Source organism: Pleurodeles waltl, chromosome 3_1 (assembly GCF_031143425.1).
Source record: "Pleurodeles waltl isolate 20211129_DDA chromosome 3_1, aPleWal1.hap1.20221129, whole genome shotgun sequence".
In the NCBI taxonomy this organism is placed as follows: Eukaryota; Metazoa; Chordata; class Amphibia; order Caudata; family Salamandridae; genus Pleurodeles; species Pleurodeles waltl.
The window spans coordinates 409,502,702-409,525,979 of record NC_090440.1 but is presented as its reverse complement, the minus strand read 5'-3'; the positions used below and the strand labels follow the sequence as shown (position 1 = coordinate 409,525,979).

At 40.1% G+C, this 23,278-nt stretch overlaps 1 protein-coding gene across 2 annotated transcripts in view; it reads right to left on the bottom strand.

Annotated features, from left to right (window-relative positions):
- Nucleotides 1-23,278, bottom strand: part of FES (FES proto-oncogene, tyrosine kinase) — a 385,097-nt gene that overhangs the window by 179,302 nt on the left and 182,517 nt on the right. For both annotated transcript variants that reach the window (XM_069222643.1, XM_069222642.1), the window contains exon 8: nt 1,138-1,257. In XM_069222643.1, the coding sequence (XP_069078744.1) occupies nt 1,138-1,257 (120 nt within the window). The remainder of the gene's footprint in view (nt 1-1,137; nt 1,258-23,278) is intronic.

Below are 23,278 nucleotides of genomic sequence, written 5' to 3'. Positions count from 1 at the left end.
TTGTTAAGTGTTTTGTCGATCAAGGTATTGCTTATGTTCGTTATTGATTACTGATTTGATTAAAATTAACCGATATAGAGTACGGAGAGTCCCACTTAGTCAAAAGATTCATCGGCCTAAAGAGCGTCCGAATACAGGTAAATTAATAGTACGGACCGCTCTATCAAATTGTTTTGATGGTATTTAAGTATTTGTTTCTGACACACTTCATATATAACATAAAATGTGCTTCATTTGTGTTCCTAATTATGATATATTCTGAAATATCTACACTCTTCATTTAAATGTTGTTGTGTGCTAGAAAAAACCTCTTTGCTACCCCAGTATCCACCAAGATTGTTACAAAAATCCTCTCACTTTGAAGTCAGAGAAAGAAAAGTAAACAAGCCCCTCGGAAGACAGCGTCTGACATTTAATCTCAGTCTTTGAATGCACAGAAAATTTGACAAGATAAGAACGAGACTTAAAGGCAGGTTTACAGACAGGGAGTAAATGCGGTTTAGGTAACAGGAGAGACAAACTGAACCTGGAGTGCCTACAGGAAATAAAGCCAGAAAATGTGAGTTACAAACCACAAAGCCAGTGGTAATCAACAGACGATACTGAATCCTAGGTCAACTTTCTGAAAGTCACCAAGATGTCTTTAGCAAACCAGACAGCTGCGCTGTTTGATAGGCTGCGACCTAATAAGGAGAAAAATTATAATTGATCTAGATTAACTAACGAGGAGCAGTGCAGGAAAAGGCAAGAGAACTACACTAACAAACACATCACTAACAATTAGGACAAATACGATAAGAGGAAAGTAATATACATAAACCCATTTGGACATGTATAACCAGAGAAATTATATAAAATTGAGTTTAGAAGAATCCTCTCACTAAATTTCAATATAAGGGCACATGAAGGAGCTCTATGAAATTTGAGATGCGAAAAAATGTGCATTGCGCCGTTTCATCTGGTGGCGTGTTCAACAAAATACAATCTACATTTGTGTCATTAGCTAGCCACAGCCTACCACCTGGAATATTGAATAGCTATGACAATTGGTGAAATAATTTGTAAATGATTATAATGAGCTATAGATCAAATAGTTACCCCATTGTGTGTGCCATTGACACCCCACTTTATACGTACGTATGCTGCACACTTTCTATGGTCAGGTCATTCAGTTGCAGCTCTCCCGCTGCCAAGTTGTCAGTTTCTTCCAGCAGCGTTGTATCAAAGGTCACTACAGGTGGAGGGTCTATCGAGGACCTGCAAGAGAGGCATTTGCTGATTAAGCAGGCATTATAGGTGATACTGGGAGTTAGTGGCAAGAGACTAGCTGGTGACAGGAACTCAGCTGAGTGGTAAAGTACATTGATATTAGCTACACCTGAAGGTAACATTGAAATGGCTAGCAGCAGAGCTTGGTATTGTAGGAGATGCAAGACAGCTGATTCCAGCCAGCACTAGAGAAGGGCTTGCCTTAATGCTATTGGCCACTTACCCTCTTGGAATTCCATTGATCAATCTTCCCTTCTCCGCACCATCCCTCACTGCCATGTCATGCAGGCAAGACGGAGGTTGCCTATAGCCAGAGGTATGTGCTGAATCTCTAGAGCATTTTGAGCTTGCTCTGCGTGATCTTTCTACTTTACTCCGTTTATGTATTTAACTGTAATGTCATATATGTAGATGGTGTCCTACTCTCTTTGATGCCTTCTTGTCCTTGGAAAGCCTGTTTGACCTATGTAAACTCATTCATTCATGCATTCACTCACTCACTGTGGTCTGAACGTGACCTGGACTTGAAGTAATTCAATAGGCAAAGATCATCATGGGCACAGGTTTGTCCATTTGTCTATGTAGTTGTCAATGGAAGCCTTATTGAACATGTCACCGACCCAAGCAAATGAAAACAAGTAATGGTGGCTCACTGCTGCTGGGATGTCTGCTAAGTATGTTGGAATTCAATAGATATTTTAGATAAGCGATAAAGGTGTTGGTTTCATTGTATGCACTGACCTCAAAACCTAATAAAGAGTTTCGGTTAAAAAAAAATAGACATAGTTGCAGTTAGTGATTTCACGTTCACTCGGATGGTTTTCGATATTTTGTAAGTAAAATCCTCTGCCTATCTATGTTTCCTGTTAAGATATGAGAGCCCTTATATACTGCCCTTTTAAACAAAACCAGCCCTTTAGAGAACAGCTTTAACAAGAAGAGGAAGCAGGTAGCCCTTCCATACTTTTTAACAATATTTATGAAAACAAAAAACTCTTGACTGGGTTTATGGTACAAAAATGCCATTAAGTTCAAGACTAACTGAGACTATGGTCTGTCATATAAAGACTCGAGTTGCTACCACTTCTGTATAGCGGCACCTCTGCATCAGATGGACAGAGGTGGAACATCACTACCTACGACTTGCATGCTCAGTCCGCCTACTCTCATCCACAATAGTAATCCCAAGATTAGACAGAGCCCTTTGGTTGGCATTCCATTTAATCATATGCGATGCGTTCAGGGCAAAAACTGGAGAGTTTAAGAAACTTGTGAGTCTTCAACTTTAGTTAGGGGGGTGTTCAGTGACCAGGTTCAGTTCTGTTATTAGTTTTTGAAGCTAGCAGAAGAAACAAACAGAGAAGATGCAAATGAAATGACATATTTCAGAAGAAACTCTGAGTCACTTTGAAGAGGATAGCAAAGGCAGAGTGATGAGAAAGACCATCAACAGTTTTATAAGATGAGCTATGGGCAGTGATGAAATCCTATTGGTGGGCTTAGACAAGTAGAAAAAGCTAGGACCTCTAATAAGTAACCTAGGTTTCCCTCCCAGGCACGGAATATGTCATCCTTTGGCTCGTCTTGGGCTGTGACAGCTCCCTCCTTAGCCTGAGTCTATTCTTGACTTTGACTTGAATAAAATAATGGTGAGGATGCAATCTCTAGCCCAAAAAGAAATACTTACCAAATTCCGACATGCCATCCACACTGTGGTATCTTAACCTGCAGCGCCTGGTAGGATTGTGGGAATCACGCTGGGCTCTAACCTTTCCATGGTCAAACAGTTAAATAAAGTTACTGAGAGTTATTTTTTCACTCTAAAAATATTGCAGGTGACTTTTGCTTTGGCTGCCTTTATCTTATTGGAAATCAGTTGTCCACTGGCTAATCAATCAATTCCCGCCTAGACTACTGTACTGCTCTTTAGTTTGGTATGCCTGATTACTCAACACATAGGTTGTGGGCAGCAAGGTTCCTCCTCAGTCTCCCACATTTCAGAACACTTCAAGCATTTGCAGTGGCTCCCCATAAAAAGAGGTATCTTTTTAAATTTATGTGCATTGAGCAGAAACCCATTTATCACATTGGCCCTGCTCACCTCAACAAAAGGCTTAAACCCTGTTATCTTAGGTGAGCCCATTGCTTGGCCAGTCTCCGTTTTGTGATTGTCCCCCAGATTCATGGAAGTGGAATCTTAAGTCACTCCTTCTCCTGGCTGCCAAAAACTGAAACTCACTTCCCATGTCCATTCATCTCCTTTGGTGTAAACTATGACTCTGGCTTAGCTTTAGATTGTGTGCTTTCACATTCACTGGTGCCACGAGTCAATTTCATTCCACCAGCGATTGAATGTGAAAAAACAGGTTGTTGTTACCCAACGCAACCCCGCTCAATACATAGTTGAAGCGGTGTCCATGGTTTTAGGTTACTAACAGTCCCTAAACTGGGATCCTGGGACACAGTGGTAATTTAGAAGTCCAATTCCATTCTCTACAATGTCACACACACGAAATGCACTACGAAAAATACATTTTAACTAAAAAGTGGGTATTTCAACAGTCTAATCCTGTTGCTAAGCACATCTAAAATAACCAGACAAAATATTACTAAAGCAGCACAAATGCACATTGCAAAATATGAGAATAAAATAAACATTTCCACATAGTTAAAACGTCATTTAGCAACCTAACATCCTAAAACCTACTTCTATGCACTATATATTGAGAAAGGATGGAGTAGCGTAACTTGCATCTAGAGTTTCTTAAGGACAATCATCGCACTGCAAACCTGTTTACAGCAAAATGCTGTAATTATAAGCAGTTGAGAGCAAGTGTTCCCTGTGAAGGAAAACATATCTGCATCAGTTCTTCTCCTCCAGGACTTGGCTCGGTATCAGCTTTCAGTGCAGAGCTGGATGCAGCAGCATCACTGCAGTCTGAAGATCTGGCAGTATCTTGCACAATACTTTGGTGCTAAGGACTTCTCCTGACAAGTGGTCGATTTGCAGGATGCATACTCCGGGCCTGATTTAAATCTTGGTGGTGTTACTGCCAAACAGCTATGGGCCCGGAATGACCGTCAAGTTGACAGCATCCCATCCGTCGTATTTAGATACTTTGCAGCTGAGCCGCCGATTGCCATGATGGAGTGCTCTTCCTAGCCGTCAGGCAGGTGGGTTCCCACTGGCCGTATTTAGATGTGACAGCAGTTCAGGCGGTGTACTGCTGACAGTGTGCTGATGGAGGAAGGACATTGCTGGACCCAATGGACACTGGACAATGACAGTGTCTGTGGAATACAGAAAAGTCACACACACTCTACCCTTGACATATGCGTATCCCTGCATCACACAACACACCACATACACACTATTATCCATTGCCAATCCTCCACAACACGTACATGCTGAAAACACACCTTGACATAAATCCATGACACAACAGACACACTACTGACACTGCACCCACACATGACACAAACACAACTAGACACTCGTCTACACAAACACATGCATACACAAGCACAACTACACACATCATGTCAATGACTGCCACACAACAACATGCACCTGAATGTTGCATGCAGCAACACAACATACTCAACAAAATCCACGCCATATGCAAGTGGCACACATATTGACAAAATCACATCACCCAAGACATCTCCCTCCACCTCCCACAGCCAATCGCATAGCATTCACATATACACACCCTGACTTGCGCACACAAGTGGAAGCACAAGATGGCAGGTACAGATCCCCTTGCAATGTGCAGACATGGACAAAGTTGACAACTGTGATTGTACCGTCATTGTGGTGCCAGCATTCATTTGGCAATGAATACTGGCATCACAAAAACAGTTGTGTATGTGTTTGATATGTGTTGTGTAACAGCGTGTCCCATCAGTGTCTGACCCCAATCCCTGACATATCCATGTCACAGTACTGTAAAAAAAATAATACTGTGACATGTATATGTCTAGTGGTCCTGTGCCCATGCGCATTGACCCCCCCAACGTACACAGCCAAAGCGGGTTGCTTAACTTTGTGTCCCGTAATGGGGGGCGTGTTTTTCCATGGCAGCAGCGACTAAGGGTCCTGTCCAGTGGTGTACAGACGAAAATGGAAGTTGGATTGGAAGAAAAGGTGAGTTTTCAACCCTTTTCCCCTCCAATCATCCAAGTCAGAAGTGGAGGTTGGACCGACGCTTTTTTGCTTTGCAGTAAGGCACATCCAAATCTGCTCGGCAGTAAGTGTAGTTGGGATCCCACGGTCAGCCACTCTTTCCTATGGTGCCATCACAGTGGATGGGAATCCTTGGAGGAGTCAGCAGAACTCGGGCGGGTTAAAGTTTATAGGACTGTCAACATCTAAATACGGCGGGCGGACCATCCCAGGGGTGGACAAGTTTTCTGTTGAAAACTAGATGGCGGGACCATTACCACTGAGATCTAAATCAGGCCCTCAATCTTATCTGAGACTGGAATTTCTGACATAACCTTAGGAACGTCTGACATGGCCTATGTGTATTAATAGGGTAGTCTTGGATGCATTCTTATAAATGAATAAGGTAAAAACATGTCAATTTAGACTATACTTTTTATGCTAATATTATTATCTAACCTTGAGATAGAGATATCAAGGTAATTGCATCAGGTGTCCTATCAAGGTCATTGTCTGCGCACCAGGTGTCTTATTGATGTCATTGTCAGACTCACACTTTCACAGGTTCTTAGAAAAAGAAGGACCGACATCTGCGTCAAAGGCACACATGCTGATGACTCTGCCAAAATAGAGAAGATGGAGTGAGGCCTTGGGGTCTTTATGTCACTCTCCAAAGTGGGTGTGCTAATAAAACAACTCAAACATGTATTTTTCAATAGCAATCAGTCTATGAGTTTCATACTTATGACTCCAGCTTATCTTTTGTGATCCTAAACATCCTATTTAGTAGCTGTGCATACTTTACCAATATAAGAAAAATGCCACGTTTTAGGTCTTGTCAGTCCACCCTTGACCAGAGGGGTACTGGAGTTGCATGAGAACTTCCATCTCGAACGCTAATATTGAGTGGAAGTGAAATGAAGAACACAACAGCGTCTAAGGCAAGAAATGTGTGTGTGTAAGTTTACACTTGTGTTCTGTGACCTCCCGACCTGGTGTCCTTCATCACAACCAAATCCTGTCTGTGCAAGACACCTTCCTCATGTGCTGGCCCTGGGAATGCACGCCACCCTTTTTGTATTTACAGTCTGTTCACATTTCCACTATGTATCATTGTACAAGGCTAAAGTTAAGCATTTTACTAATTATCATGAACTGTTTCTAAGAGCAGGAAGTCTCAGTCAAGTTAGGCCGCTCACCTGTGAGGCTGTACAACATTTTGTTTTCCAGGTCTCAGCTCCGTGTCGATTGACACACTGCCTCGCCATTCCTACATAGATCTGTATTTTGGTTTACCTGAAGAGCTTCAAAGGGAGTGTTTTTTTGTTCTTTAACACATGCCAAGTATACTGGTGTCGTCACAGAGCCTTGATTGAAGAGAATTCCCCAAAGGCTTCAAGTCCTTCTGCAATGCATGCAGGGAAGGAGTGCATCGGATGCACCGCCCGCACAGAAACATAAGCAAGGTTCCTAACCAGCCTAGCATTTGATAATTTCTGAGCTATGCCTCAGGATCTGTTGTAGAACCTAACAGGCATATTTACCTCTGCAGGGGGAAGATCTACTTAGAAAAGTCTTTGAAGACTAGAAACATTTACTGGACAGTCAAAGGGCTCTGAGAAACCCATATGTTCCATTCCAGGCACCCTGTTCCTGTCTGAGACGAGGTCAGCTTCCAGGCTTGGTCCTCAAAACAAAAGGACGTCCAGGGGCCATTCAAGGACATGGCAACAATCATGGCAGTGTTATTCTTTCAACCCAGGATATTTGCACTAAGAGGATGGTTAGTGCATTTTTTGCATGACAGGGAAGTCTTGCTTCCTTGTCGTGGGGCAAAACGTCGCATACTATGGTCCTTATGTCATCATGTTACCCTCCTTAAGCACTGAAGGCAGCAACATGGCTATTTCATCTGGAAATGGCTAACACCCACCTCATCCTCTCCATTACTTTTATTGTAGCTTATTTTGGGGCCATTGGATCATGAATTCTGCTGTGGAAAGTGAACATAAGTATTATCTAACTATTGGAACCGGTCATGCGCGAATCCTGCTTTCCGTCTACAAGCTTACAATTCGGTCAATGCATCTCTTTAATTAACTCATCTCTGAAATATTTTGATTTGTTACTTTATATGTTTACTAATAGTTTCCTCTATATGGCTATTTTCCATCCTGACTGTCTCCCCTGCACTGCTATGTTTTTGAAAATATAGTTGTGTATATTATTCGGGATGATTCAGTGCACCCAATACATATTTTCTTTTTGCCATTATCTTTTCTGCTGCCTCGCATAAGCACTATAATGTATTTCTACTCACAGCTCATCCCTGTAATAGAAGCGTTATCAAGACTAGTGGTATTAGCATGCTATGCTCTTCCCTTCGGCAGTATACAAAAAGACTCCAAAAGTGGAGAGGGTCCAAAGGCACTAGCTTCCTGTATAAAATGCCTAGTTCATTGCATAATATGTGGGGACTTTGCCGGAGGACATGGACTCAAGTCCTCCAAAGAAGAGATAGAATGACAAAAGTGGAAAAGTCCCTCGTTAAAGAAAGTTTTTGTTTAAGGTCCTGATGCCATAAATTAAAAAGAATTCAGGTGGACAAGATTTCAAAAGGCGTCGTTGTTAATCCAATATTTCTTTATTTATTATGTTGTGAAAAAAGACGAGATATTTCCAGAAAAAAGGTACATCAATAAATGAATCCAGAAGAGAAACAAAGGAGTCAGCCAACACGTGTTTCGCCCCTAACAGGCACGTAAGCCGGGGCTTTCTCAAGGTTGAAAGGAAAAGGAAACAAAATCCAACTGAGAATAATATAATATTTAGTGAGAAAAGTGATTAGAATAAAGCCACACCGAAAGGTGAGAAATGCCAGAATACGTGCGATGGTTTAGTATTCTCGGTTGCTAATTAATCCCAAAAGGACAATGCTTAGGAACATTATTGAAAAAAGATAAAAAATATGTGAAAAATAAAGAAAAGATCAATCCAAGGCATGAGATGTTTATTAGCTCTTGAAACTAGTGAAGATGAACGAATATAGAATTGTGAGTATGTGAATGGATTAGTAAGGTCTAAGAAAGTCGTGATAAACGTGACCTTAAAGTGAGAAACAGTAGATTGATAAATTAATAAACGGTAAGTGAAGAGTGAATGATACAGACAATAAATTCCGATACGATGCCAGTGATTAACGTAATGTGATTATATGGATATATTTAAAGTGAAAAAGGGAGAGTGAAGGAGAATGTGCGAGATGAGGGTTAAAAAAGATAATAAAATGAGACAAAAAGACCGAGGGGTGTGATATAAAATCAAACATACCCTTTGGATAGAATTCAGCATTGTAATACAGTTGTAGTGTACATGATTAGAAGTTTTCTTAATTTGCAAAGGATACATACAACAAACATATAGCTTATGCCATGGGTATGAACATTAAATAAACATAAATAATATAATCTATATTACAATTGATAACTGACCATCTACCTTGAAAGGTTAAAAGTAGGGAAAAGGAAACAATATAACCTGCCAATGTAGTGAGGATGAAGAAGACAATAGGTGACTTGAAAGGACTGATATACAGTTTGAGAAAGGAAAATAATACGTATGTAATTTAGCAAAGGTTCAAGAGCGGGGCTCATATAGTTCTAGTTACCGAAGCCCCGTACTAGTAGGAAGAGTAACTGCAGGGTTCGGCGGTTAGGCAAGGATGTGAGATATTGATGCTAATAGTGCAATAGAATAGAGAGTTGGTGCATGATTGCAACCAACAGGCTCACCGAGAAAGGGCATTAGATTGCAGGGTATCGCGTCCGTCTCCTGTGAAAGACGGGATGGGCGCGAAGGCGTCAGCGTTTGTATTTATACATTGTGCCGAGCACAGAAAGAACGGAAAGTCCTACCTCGATGGTGTTAGCGAGGTATGGAAAGAGAAAAAGGACTGCCTTGGACACAGGTGGGTGGTGCCATCTTAGGCCAAAGGTCAAAGGAGTCGCCATCTTGTAGTGAAAAAAGGCCATATTGAATAATAGATAAAAAGAAAGGAGGGGAAAGATAATGGAAAGCGATTAATAACGTAAGGGAATATAGGCATAAGAATGGAAAGAGGAATTATAAAAATTTATAAGGATGTTAGATAAAGAGATAAAAATAAATAAAAATAAGGCTAAAAATAATAAACATAAAGATAATTATAAATAATGATTAAAAAAGAGAGACTTCCTTGTAATTGTGCAAGTGACCAGAGAAAGGGATTTAAGGTGGTGTGAGTCACTGGTAAATTGTTATGGGTAATTTAAGTTGAGAAATAACAGTGTCAGAAAAAACAAGGGGCACACTAACCAGACTAACATAATAATAAACAATAATATATAGAACCTTCATATGAGTATAAAGAAGACGCATTTATATTCAAGACTAAACAAGTTTAAGTAAATACTTTGCAGATTACATTAGCCAGAAATGCCACTCATGGTCTTTGTTAAGTCCATTGTTCACTGTGTCATGCTTGATTATAAGACGGCTTTCTTCCTGACGTAAATGTACAAGTACGTTACGGCCTCTTGGGGATGATGTAATCCGTCGGAGTCCACAGAAAGTAAAAGTACGTTGGTGAGAGTGAAATTCCATAAAGTGTTCAACTAGTGGTGCTTTTGAATCTAACTTCTGTATATTCCGATAGAGTTCTTGGATCCTGATTTTTAGGAGACGGGTGGTACTGCCTATATAGGCTTGATTACATGGGCACCAGATATCATAGACAACATGGGAGCTATCACAGTTAATAAAATCATGGATATGATGAGTTAGGTTATAGATGGTGATGAATTTGGATTTGGAAAGACCGAGCTTGCAGACAGAACATTTACTACAGGTATAGAAACCTTTTGGTTTAGGCGGCAGAAAGGTAGAAGCTGACTTCTCTTGGAAAAATGATGAGCATAATTTGTTGCGAAGGTTAGGGGCCCGTCTAAAGCCGATTTGAGGATGATCAGTAATGTGCTGATTAACGGAAGGATTGTGCAATAACAGGTACCAGTATTTCCTCAGTAATTTTTGAATACGATGATGGCCATTATGATACACCGTGATGAACCGGATAACCTGATTTCTGCTGGTCTGTTGAGATTTATTGAGCAACTGATTGCGATCCATGTCTCTCATATTTTTACTCATATTATTAAGTGAGATACGGTTGTAGCCCCTGAATGTAAGTCTCTCAGTCATTTCAGAAGAAATAACGTCATAATCAGAGATATTAGTGCAGTTGAGTCTGGCTCTCCTAAATTCACCTTTAGGGATATTACGAATAGTGCTGGAGGGATGACAACTGGTGGCATGAAGGATTGAGTTAGCTGCTTTAGATTTCCTGAAAAACTTGTCTTCTATAAATAACAAGAGGTCAAGATACTCAATTGAAGAGTTGGAGATTTGATAAGTGATCTCAATGTCCCAAATGTTGGGTGTTAATGTCTGAATAAATTGGTGAAGAAGATCCTTCTGACCTTGCCAAATTAGCAAAATATTGTCGATGTAACGTCCCCAAAAAAATATATGTGGGGTGAAGTGTTCCGATCGGTCGCTCCAGAGCCAAGAATTTTCCACTGCTCCCATAAGGATACAAGCGTAAGTTGGAGCAAATTTTGCCCCCATCACTGTCCCTTGGAGTTATAAATAAAAGTGACCGTCAAATAGGAAATAGTTGTTTTCGAGACTGAATTTAAGCATATCTAATATCATGGAGCTACGTGCCATGTGTTTAACCGATTTCATGGAAAGACATTTGCTCACTGCTGCTAAGCCATCACTATGTTTAATAGAGGCTAACAACATCAATGGTGACAAGAAAATAGTCAGGTTGCCACTCAATATCCTGTAACTTTTGTAAAATGTCTATAGTGTCTCTGACATAGGAGGGTAGATTAGTCATAAATGGCTGGAGCTCCTTATCAATTAAGGACCCCAACTTGGAACATGCAGAGTTCACTCCTGAAATTATAGTTCTGCCCTTGGGTGGATGGCCTTTTTTGTGAATTTTTTGTAAAAGAGATAATGTAGGAATAGTAGGAAATGGAAGGAAAAGGGCAGATTTTTCTTGGCTAGAAAGAATATGGCGTGAATGCCAAAGCTCCAAGAGATCAGACAACTTTTGTTGTATTTCCGCTGTTGTGTGAAAGTTTTTTATAACAATTCTTGTCCTGGAGATGTCAATAGGCTTCCTGCAAGTAATCATGAGTGTTTAGAATGACTATATTCCCGCCTTTATCGGCCTCTTTGATGATGATATTACTTTTGGAAGACAGGTGTGTTAAAGCTGATGCTTGATCTCTGTTGATGTTGGAGGTTAAGTATTTCCGTTGATCACAGTAACGTTTGTATTCACGGTCTAGATCTCTCAACACTGCCGTTGAAAATAGATCTATAGAGTTACCTGCCGGAAGAGTAGGAGTAAAGATAGACTTAGATCTTAAGTCAAAAGGATAGTATTGGTTAGTCTCAAGATCGAGTTCATGAGCTATAGAAGAGAGTGAAAGATCTGATTCAACCGTGTTAGAAAGATTGCAAAGGAGAGAGATGTCAGTGATGTCCTGAATGGAGATATCCTGCGGACTCTGTTCGGGTAAAGGTGGAATAGAAGATGAAGCCGTGGAAGGGAAGAAAGACTTAAGTTTAAGATGACGTATACATTTCAGATGGAGGCCACGGCACTGATGTTTGGGGAACAGCACTTATTTCCCACATCAGATATTGACTAAGTGCAAGAGAGCGGAAAAGCACAGATCGGAAAGATGGATGAAGGGACAGACGGATGAAGAGAAAGACGGCAACCTCGTCATAAAGGGAGAAACAGGAACCCGCAGGAACAAGGGACAGGTAGTGCCATTGTAGTGGATTAAGGACCACCAGCCTTGGCATTTGGAGAGACAATGATTAATTGCACCTGCTGCCGACTTCTGAGCAGAGCTTCAGGCACCAGCACTTATTCTTTCACATATGAAACACTGCTGATCTCATTCACTCCTCCGAATGCCTTTGTGCTTTTGGTTATTTAGTCTGCCCTTCCATTTCCGCACATACTCCCGCCACCATAGTCAGTGCTTAATTTATAAATAAATAAAAAAGAGTACCAGTGCCAGAACTCTGCCCAGAAACTCTCTGGGTGCTGCATACCAAGTCTGGTAGTCTTTAAACCACCTCATGCTTCTATGGGTAACTACCAGACACTCCCTGCCGCTTTACCTCACTCTCGTAGGCCTCTGCTTTCTTCCTCCATCACGCCTTTAGTGTCTTTCCACTCTAGGGGTTTTCCTGCTCTCCCGCTCTGTAAATATCTGATGCTGTAAAATAAGTGCTGGTCCCCCAAAATAAGTGCAGGTGCTCCCCACAGTCAACCACCGGCTCAAATTAAGTGCTGGCCATGGTAGCTATTAATTGTTACATTTGCTAGGGAACGTCTGTGGCTTAGAACCTTCACTCTTCTGGTACTAACGGAGGTTCACTTGCTATTGGCCTGTGGTGCAGGGCGATATTCAGAGAAAACTAAAATATCTTTGTCCTGCAAAGTAGTGAGGGAAGCGCTTCGTAATTGTTTAACTATTGTTTTTGCAAAGTGCTTTAAGGCTGTTACAAGGAAGTTGGATATGTATAGATAGCAGAATTGGTGATTAAGTTTAGGTATTTTCCAGTCAGCTATTTGTATGAGAAATGTTGGTAAACAGCAATTATCTATGAAAATTATAAGGAAGGTCACTAGAAGACTACAATTATGGAGCACTTTGATCGTCTATTTGCTTTTCATTGCTTCATTTGGTAACATTTCATGAGTGAGAATTTTGGAGATGCAGAGGGGACTATATAGCACACCTAATGTTGCCAGACGTTGTGTGGTGAAATATTGCTGTCCTAAGACCTGTGATCTCAGTGTTATTGATTAATCAAAACAAGTTTATTTTGCGTTCCTCTCTATTCTTTCCGAACACATTGCTACATAGAATAACACAGTAGAAACATCAAAAAATATATAGGGGGTTATTACAACTTTGGAGGAGGTGTTAATCCGTCCCAAAAGTGACGGTAAAGTGACGGATATACCACCAGCCGTATTACGAGTCCATTATATCCTATGGAACTCGTAATACGGCTGGTGGTATATCCGTCACTTTACCGTCACTTTTGGGACGGATTAACACCTCCTCCAAAGTTGTAATAACCCCCATAATGTTAATACATTAACTTTAAGAGCAAGGATAGAAAAAGTGCTCAGCGTGCACCAATGTACTTGAAAACTGTGATGTGCTTGTATCATTAGATATATAACATGGACAAAAGGAACCTACGAACCACTAAAGGCAAGGTAATCAATCACTCAAATGTTTATATAGAATGTTGCTATAAAAAAATGTTTGCCAGATAAACCAAATCCATCTATATAAAAATAAAATTACATATTTTCATTAAACATATAAAACAAGATTAACTAACAACAGCATAATACTCAAGGGCTTATACCTTATTGGTACTTCCAAACCAGTATTTTAATAGATTCTTAAAGATATCTTAGCACCAAAATGTATTCTTCATATCGCTTTTACTGTCTACTTGTACTTTGTTGCAATGGCTCAGGAAAACCTGGTGATTATAAAGTAAGACTAAACCATGCTGTAGAAAAATAGATTATTAACTGAACAAATAATTTTTGCACTTTCACCCGGTCAAGTCTTCTAACTTTGGACTCTTTTTTAAGGAGCTCAGACTCTTCCAGCAGGGCAGCTGGAAGCTGTATCTGATGAAATCACTTCAAAGTCAGACACCTTTGCTGCTTTTGAGATCTTGGAAGTTCAAAACATCCCAACTCTTCAGAGTTTGTGGATCAATCCTATTGGTCAATTCTAAGGCTCCCTCAAGGACAGCAACTATGGGCCAGGATTCACCCAGCAGAGGCCAACAGCAGGGACCAGTCCAATTCCAGTTGCTGTTGGCTAGGCGAGGACTTCAGAAAAAGTTATATTGGACTTATAGCCACATAGAATGTTAACCAACTGACCCATGGACTTTATGTCTTAGTCCTGGTACATGTGGGAGCAGGTCCTGCCCTTCAGGTCTCCACACTTGTCTCAAACTTTAGGGTTAGTCCTCTTCTGTTCGTCTGCAGGCCCAAAAGTGTTCTGATGAGCTGTGGATGGAGTGATACTTTTGCAGGATTAACTAGCCAGAAGGTCAGGGTAACTCCTGAACATTCCCTAACCAACAAGGAAAACATTTCCAAAGGCAAACCTTCCCACATTTTCAGCACATCCTGAATGTCTTACTGCATACTATCCTACAGTGCACTATTGTGAGGCAAATCCAAAATGGCAGAATTGTTCTGCTCCTTAAGTGAGCCTGTGAACCAGCCACTTGTGTGTTTGAAGAAATGAGATGCCCCCTCCTCCTTAGCTATCCAAACTTGTTCTAGGACCAGTTTCTTTTAAACAAGGCTGGTGGTAAATGGTCTATAGAAAGACTACAGAACAAAAAGTGTCTCTTCACCAAGCCTCCCTTTGCTCGTAACTATAAATGGGCAAGCCTCATCCTGGTCCCTTTCAAGGTAATGAAGCTCATGAACCGACCCTAGTTCCCTTTCCTGAACTGATATATGACACACCTCATACGCAGGTCTTCCTGCGAAAAGGTGTAAGCCATTGTTTCTGCTCTTGGGGCACTTTTCACACCTTATTAAGTGGAAGCAGTAGGACGGCCATGTGCCAGCAAGCTAATGGCCAGGCACGTAAAATGTAACTGTTTAAAAGTTATTTTTCCTAAATATATGCAAAAAATCTGGCTTCACAAATGAAATGAATTGTTAATAAATATGAAAAATAGAGGTCTAATCTCCTTTGTAGTTTATCCCACTACCAATCCAAAGATAGCAGATTTATACTTGTATGTGCCACTTTTAATCACAAGGCACTTTAGATTGTGAGCTACAATGCTTACTTAGGGGGGGCATATTCCATATTTAAAAGTAGTCTTCTTTCCATTCAAAGAAGGTTATTTTGACATGTTTGCCTGCAGGTTTAAAAGCTACAGGAGTCAGGCTGTGCACGTAGGCCTCAAGCCATGTTTTCTTGGTCACTGTATTAGATGGCACACTAAGTGGCACAGTCCACTGGTGACACTAAACTTTACACTGATGTATTTTCCTGCAGCATATGCTATGGCCTTACTGTAAAGTTAGATATGTGAACTGGAGATTAGTCGACTTTACCATGTCTTAGGGATAAAAAAACAAACTGGGGCCTGGACATCAATGAATCGATGTGCACAGTTAAAGAAACAGCAATACTACTCAGTAAAAAATGGGTGCGACAAATCAAAAAGATACACTTTATCAAATATACCAAAAATACAATTCATTGTTTAATAAGCAATTGTAAAATAACAGAAGAAATTTAAAACGGATAATAGACAACACAATCCCACTTGGATATCATTTTATATAAATGATATATCAAATGTCAGCTTCTAAATAGGCATTGCTTCTCTAGCCTACCACTTTTTTTCCACACTAGCTGAAAGAATCCAAAGGTTATAACTGAGCCAGAGCAATAAGTGCACATTTGACAATATTTTACATGATAACCCAAAAGTCCAAAGATCAGAGATAATTGTTACATCCAATAAGGTCCAGGTGTACTTCTCATTTTTTCACAAGCTTAATTTCAGAAAATACCAGTGCACAGAGCTACCTCTTACCTTTTGTAGACACTGATAAATTGTCCACTCCACACACCAGGATTTAATAAGCTACATATGGGTCATATTTATGGCCTAAAAAGTGATCCACAGGTACTCAGCATCAAGCTAGATTTAAAAGCTCTTAGTATATTCCAAAAACACTACCAAAGGCTTCTATTATGTGTTAGTCACATGATATTCATCTATCTAAACAGAAAAATTGTACAATGAAAAACGTGTCCCACACAATTAGCTGCCTGATTTTCCTTAATTGCCCTTGTTGTTTCATTCACCTATAGTGTTCTGCAGCACAAAACCAATTCCTTTAAAATTAGATGACCAATATAACCACATCTGACGAGATTACCAAGCATTAAAGAACTGGATTCTAATGATTTTACAGCTTCAGATTTAGATAGGGGGGTGGCTTCATCTGGGAGGTAGTGAATAAATAGAGGTTTATTATTTGATACATATATTGAGGTAAACTATAATGAAAAAGGCAACTATAGGGTGTACCTATTCTGTGTTGTCCATTTGTAAAACGAGTGATAACCTTTCATAAAACAAATCATGCAGAAATACTTGTGGCGAGCCTGGACAAAATAATCTATTCAATGAAAGTTTATAAATTACATAAAGGTTGCCATTTTACAATAATTGAAAGACATAACTAGGGTAATCAATTATTAAGGATTTAATATAGCTTAGTTAGTATTTCATAATAAATAAACATTACAGTTTTTACTGCACGTTTTTATAGATTGTGCTGTTAAATGATATTGCTTCCAATATATTTTCATTATACCTTTCATAATGTTATTCAATGTCGTTTGCTGTGCAAATAAAGATCACGAGTTAATATAACTCATTGTTTGAAAAGAAGAAGTGAAATTTGCTAACAGTCAATACTGTTATCATGGCAGCATAATTAAAATCCTGGAATAGCTATTGAGCGATGTTATTGGTTTTCAAACAAATTACTGTTGTGCTCATAAGGTACTGAAAACACACAAATTCAGCCAAATTTCAACTATTTCCAAAATAAACATGAGGAACACTGTAACGGGCAAGCCCACCCACTTGTTACTCTGTGGAACATTTACTTTTAAACTGTGTGAATGTGAAATAAATCACCAGTCGTATTGCAATGGAAAGAGAAAACTAGTCATGAGTGGCCAGACAAAACTAAGCTAACAAATACAGACCAATACTCAGTCTCAGGAATTCCAAGAAAGGGAATTAATACAGCTCCAAACTCTCTGCTGTTTCTTTCAGATTCTGGAGCAGCAGGTTTGGGTTTCCTGCAAAGAGAAACTTTGTTCACTGCTGCTTTATAAGCAGAGGAGAACAGTACCTAATTCAGAGGACTTGATGAGCCTGAAATAAAGTATGGTGGTCGGGCAGTCAGGGAAGCGGAAGGACGTTCTTCGCTGACTGACCAACATATTAGGAGATCTCCACCATGGAGTTAGAGATCTATCCACTTTCAGTGAGAACCCCATCACACAAGCTCCACTGAAGGCACTGTAAGGTTGCTGAGCGGGCACCATGTTTAATGTTCCCTCTCAGCAACATTTTCTGTTTTTCACACGGACAAGGTCATTAGAGGGATTCCTTCCAGATGCCATGTACACTGCACGTCACCTTGCTGCAGAACTCAGCCTTTGTGTCACCACGGACTCTGACCTAGAGACCTCATTCCAAGCTAACAAGGGTTGGGGGGGGGGGGTGCTTCTCCTGGACATGGTACTGGCAGATGAGACTTATCATACCTAGCTCTCATTAGGTTAGAGATCAGGTTCTCTATGCAAAGGATTTTTACATCTCATGTTTATTGCAAGATGATGGGGGTCTTTGTATTCACAACTCTCATCTTCACAAGTCTGCTTCTTTTATTGCTCGTTATACTAATCATTGCAGCTCATGCATTTTACTGTAGATTGCAGTCTTTTCAATAAACCTATCGAAAACTCTCCTGCATCTCCTTTATTGCCTGTGTGTGACTGAGACTTATTGCTAAGGAGAGAAAGGAGTAACTTCCGTTCCACCACAACTTTCCTGAGATGTTGCAATCCAGAGACTATGTGTAAGACTGCCAGAAATCACCTTTTACTGTTTGGGTTTTTGGTAAGGTACTGCTTGTGAGCTGAGAGGGATGGGGCGACAGTTGTGACTTGTTGTAGGAGTGACTCCGTCGCCTACAAACAAAAGTGCTGCTATCCCTAAACCAGCAGTCTCGCCAAGGAGCGAGAGTCCAACTATGACAAGGCTTACTAAATCGATTCACACAACAAATAGTGTACTAAGGTTTTCCTGACCTATGGGTAGACTTTAAGCATTTGCAGCCAAGAAGACTCAATACAAGCAGCAAGGTGCACACAAGGAAGGGAGGAGATTTAGTGGATGGGTGGTAAGTGGAATCCTTGCAGTGAAAGAGTTGAAGAAGCAGTAATAGTCACCTGTTGTTGATATCCAAGGAGAACTTACCAAAAAACACTAAAAGTGTCCCTTTTGGGAGTCCTGCTTCAAAGCACATGTGCATAAAAGACAATTCCTGAGAGAGATTTAGCGGATCCTCTCCAAAAATGTTTTTACTGAGTATGAGCAAACCCATGCATTTGTCAGTCACCTTAAGCAGAGTTTCTGGAAGCAGAATACACTGTTGAGAAGTTCTTCTAAAGTGCTACAGGCATTCTCCCTTAAATTCTGCTTAAGAAGGCTAAACAATGTGCATTTTTAAAGGTACACTACCGAATATCGAATTTGAGTGTTGTGCTACAGAAATATTTTAACAAGAATACGGACTACAAAAATATTATGAAGTTTTTTATTATATTTACATACATATATATATCTCTGAGGCAAATCTCCAGAAGAAACACTTCGCAGAGGATGGATCCTTTTCAATAAAATATTTCACCTTCAATTTACACTGAGCATGTATTTTCTTCTAGAGATTTGCCTTGGATTTATTAATTGCGAACCTGCACCAGACACCAGGCGCCACTCCTGCAGTGACAGCCTAGCATTGGTGTCATCTTTTGAGGAGATATGTATGTATATATATATATATATACATATATATATATATATATATACACATATACACACACACAGTCGCTGCTCGTGGTGTTGAAGGGGGCGGGCGGCACGCGTGGGGTGGGGAAGCAGTGGGGATGGCGGGGGGGGGTTCGAAAATATTAATAAAATTAAAGAAAAAAATGTAACTTACCTGAACGCCGCATCGCTCCGTACCCTGCTCCTCTACCGGCTGCAGGCAGGCACAGGCTCCCAGGCTGCCCTGCAGCCAATCCGAACGCTGCTCACAGCAGTATCAGGATTGGCTGGGAGTGCCCAGCTAGGGTGCTCCCAGGCAGACTGTGAGTCTGTGCAGGCTCTCTCCGCCCTCATGGAGGAGCCTCCCCTGCATATACACAAGTATAGGTTTAGTATACATACCTTGATTATATGTAAATATCAAAGTACATAGATGGGAAGTTAAGAATACTATATCTATACTTAATGTTATCTACTTACCTTCACAATATTGTGTTGCTGATATTCTGGCTACAATATTTATGTAGCTCCCTGCTTTGTGTTCGATATTTTGAAAATCTATCTTTTTAGAGAGCAATTTGCATAGTTTTTGGCAAATCTGAGCACAGTGTAAATTGTGTGGGTGAGTGAGGGTACACACGTGTGTATGGGCAGGACTACGTATGCTGTGTGTAGATGCCACATTTTGGAAAACATGTGGTTTAGTGGCTAAATTGTTGATTAGGAAACTGGCCATCTGCATCCAGATCCTGGCTTTAATGAAGATTCAAGTAATGGCCATGTGCAATGTCAATATAGAAAAAAAATATAACCATACCAAGTGCTGTTTCGTATTATACAAATACACCCCTCGTCTATTACATTTTTATTTCAGTAATATGCCCTAAACACACAAATCACACTTCTTGGTGTAGAACACTTGTTTGAAAAACTACAATAAAAACATTGTTTGTAAAGCGTGTGTGTTTGTTTTCTCCTGTTGCAGCCTGTGATCTTTCTTTGCCATTACTCTCCAGAAGATAATCCTGACCAGGACTCCGGAGGACAGAGTAGGTGTGACTGATGTGAGCGGGAGAGATGCCTTCCCATCAGTGACATTTAAGTGTAATAAGACTCCTTCACTATCTGTAGTAAAATCACACGTTTTTTGCTATCGTCTCCATCGTGCACCTGAAACCTCTTTCAGGAATCCAGATGTTAGAATCTTTGAATCCTATCATATTATAATATATTATTCTCCATCCTTTATCGACCTGTATTGGAATTGTAAAGGCATGTGTAATAAAATGCCATGCAGCTTGGGTTGCTGTGCTGCTTTGCTTGGAAGGGAGGGGTATATCTAAGATATGTCGCAGTAGCTGTCATCCCTTGCAATTGTGCACTTTCCTGCCGCCTAGGGCTCTGCACACATCATAGTGCACAGGTGTCTGTGTGAGGCTAGCATAGCGCCTTTTTTTACTGGGGGGGGTGCCCTCCCAGTACAGCATACTATGGTCATACATAATTTCAAACTTTTCTCACTTTGTATGTATGCATATGTTTCTCCGCCTTTACGTTTTCCTTGAGGAGGAGTATATTTTTGGTACAAATCTCCATCTACAAACATTACCAGATATGGCTTTGTGCCAGAGTCTGTGGGTGGTTGCAAGGAAACGTCCATATACCACCCATGGGGCAACCCCCCCCCCGGGAGGCAAAGTAGCTATGTTACTTCAGGACTACATTCCAGTAAAACCAAGTTGTGAACTGGAAAGTAAATCCCAAATCCACACTTTACACTAATTGGTATGACTTTTCGTGACTTTGCATCGGTCCAAAGTGTAGATAAAGTTTACCTGTACTTCTTTACTTTCCTTGACTTAGAAGTATACTGTACTATGCAAGCACTCTAGTTCTTCCAGGAGGGTAAGCACTATATAAATCCCTTAAATAAATCCCTTTACCTCCCAAATAAAGGCACCATATATATGTAAACAAAAACCAGAGGTTTCATCGAGTTTTAGGTGAAGAGAACATAGCCCCCCTCCACTTAAAATTGAACTGCGGCTAACAGTTCATTGTAGACGTTACTGAACAACAACCAGGTAGAAAAGAAATGTATACATTGCCAAACTAAGCTACAGGAAGACTTGCACCCAGCCAAGAGGTAACCTGGCGATAGCCCTGCTAGGTCTTGCTGTACTCTAGCATGGATATGTGTTCAATAAGGGCTCTCTAGAATAAATAGACTGCAGCAGTCCAATTCACAGCTCTACTAGTAACGTTTTCCCCTCTAGCATGTATCTTGACACTGCGTGTGTACCATAAAAGAGTGGATGTCTCACTTTCTCAGCTACGACCTGAGCCCTCTCTATAATGGAAGAACTAAACTGAGTGTAAGTGTCTGCATATGTCCAAGTGCACGAAAAACACCAGCGTAACAACAGTTCAAATGTAGTAGTGTCTCCTTTGATACAATAACTACATTTATAACCAGTGTGAAATACTTCCATGCGATGATGATGATCTAATCATTCAATTACTCAAAACTGGTACAACAAATACAGTAAAACCAGATAAAATTAAATAAAAATATTAAAAATAAAAAAAATCCAGGCAGCCTATAAGTAGTTTGAAGGCGATCAGTATTCATGCAATGTTCCTTCGCCTGCAGTGAGCCGAGGCTAAATTGCAGTAAATATTTTATTTATAAACTTGCCAAACTGGGCTAGGTCGCTGCGGTTGATAATCCTCAAGCAGAGGTATAGGGCTTCTTTGCACGTTAAAGTCCTGCAATGTGCTAATAGGAATTCTGGGCAGCAGCAGAGTAAGTGCATCACTTGTCAGATTATTCAATGCTTCACTTGTGAGATTATCCAGATCTAGGTTCAGATGTAGATTTGGTTTATTTGTATTTCCCAAAGACCATCACCTTTTGTCTTTGCAGCACTTACCACCAACTTGTTATCTAAGTTATAGTTGTTTAGTTTGTTCAGTGCAGGAAGTCTGCTGTTTTTTTGGTGTAGTCCAGGATAACAAGATCATCAGTATGCTGGATGACAGGCAGTCTATGGCGTCCTTTCCTGGGGGCAATTTGTTTGCCTATGTAAGTGCACAGCCCAGATCGGCAGAATACAAATTACATACCATTGGGGCTGAAACACACCCTTGTTTAAGGCCTCTGTTTGTTGGTATTTGGCACCTGGCTGTGTTTTATACCCCGAACTTGATGCAAACCTAGGTATCTTCATCAACATGAAAACTCTGCAACACATCTTCCCCACCTGGGTTTTCCACACAAGGTCCAGGCTATTACCCAACACAGATAATCTCTATCAACTACGAAAAGACTATGGATTCGGAACTCTGCTACTAGACTACTCCTACATGTAAAGCCACAGGCCCACATCTCCACTGCATTGAGGGGTCTACATTGGTAACAGATCGCCAGAAGATCCACCTTCAAGCTGCTTTGTATCACCCACAAAGCAATACTTGGAACAGGACTGCTTTTCAACAGGAATAAAACCACCAAATGCATTCAACAAAGGAACCTCTGCTCAAGACAGGCACCTTGACTTAAAACCCTAGCATACAAGAAAAAGTCAATAGGTGGTACATCTTTCTCTGTTCAAGCAGCCAAAGTATGGAATTCATAACCCCAAATATAAGACATACAGATACCTATCTTGTCTTCAGAAGACTACTCAAGAGATGGCTCTTCCCTACATAACCACCAGACTCAAACAGTAATGTACAGCATATCCCTGTCTATGTAAACATTTAGAATGTGATTATATGTACATATCAAGATATGTGTATGTACTGTAAAAACATGTATAACAACTATGTTTTTGTAAAATATATACATATCCTTTAGGCCTGCTTAACAAATGAATATATTACTTAGGGTTAACTATATATATATATATATATATATATATATATATATATATATATATATACATATATATATATATATATACACACACACATATATATATATATATATATATATTTAAACACATATATCTATATTTATATATATTATTCTATGTTTAACATTTTCATAGGTCA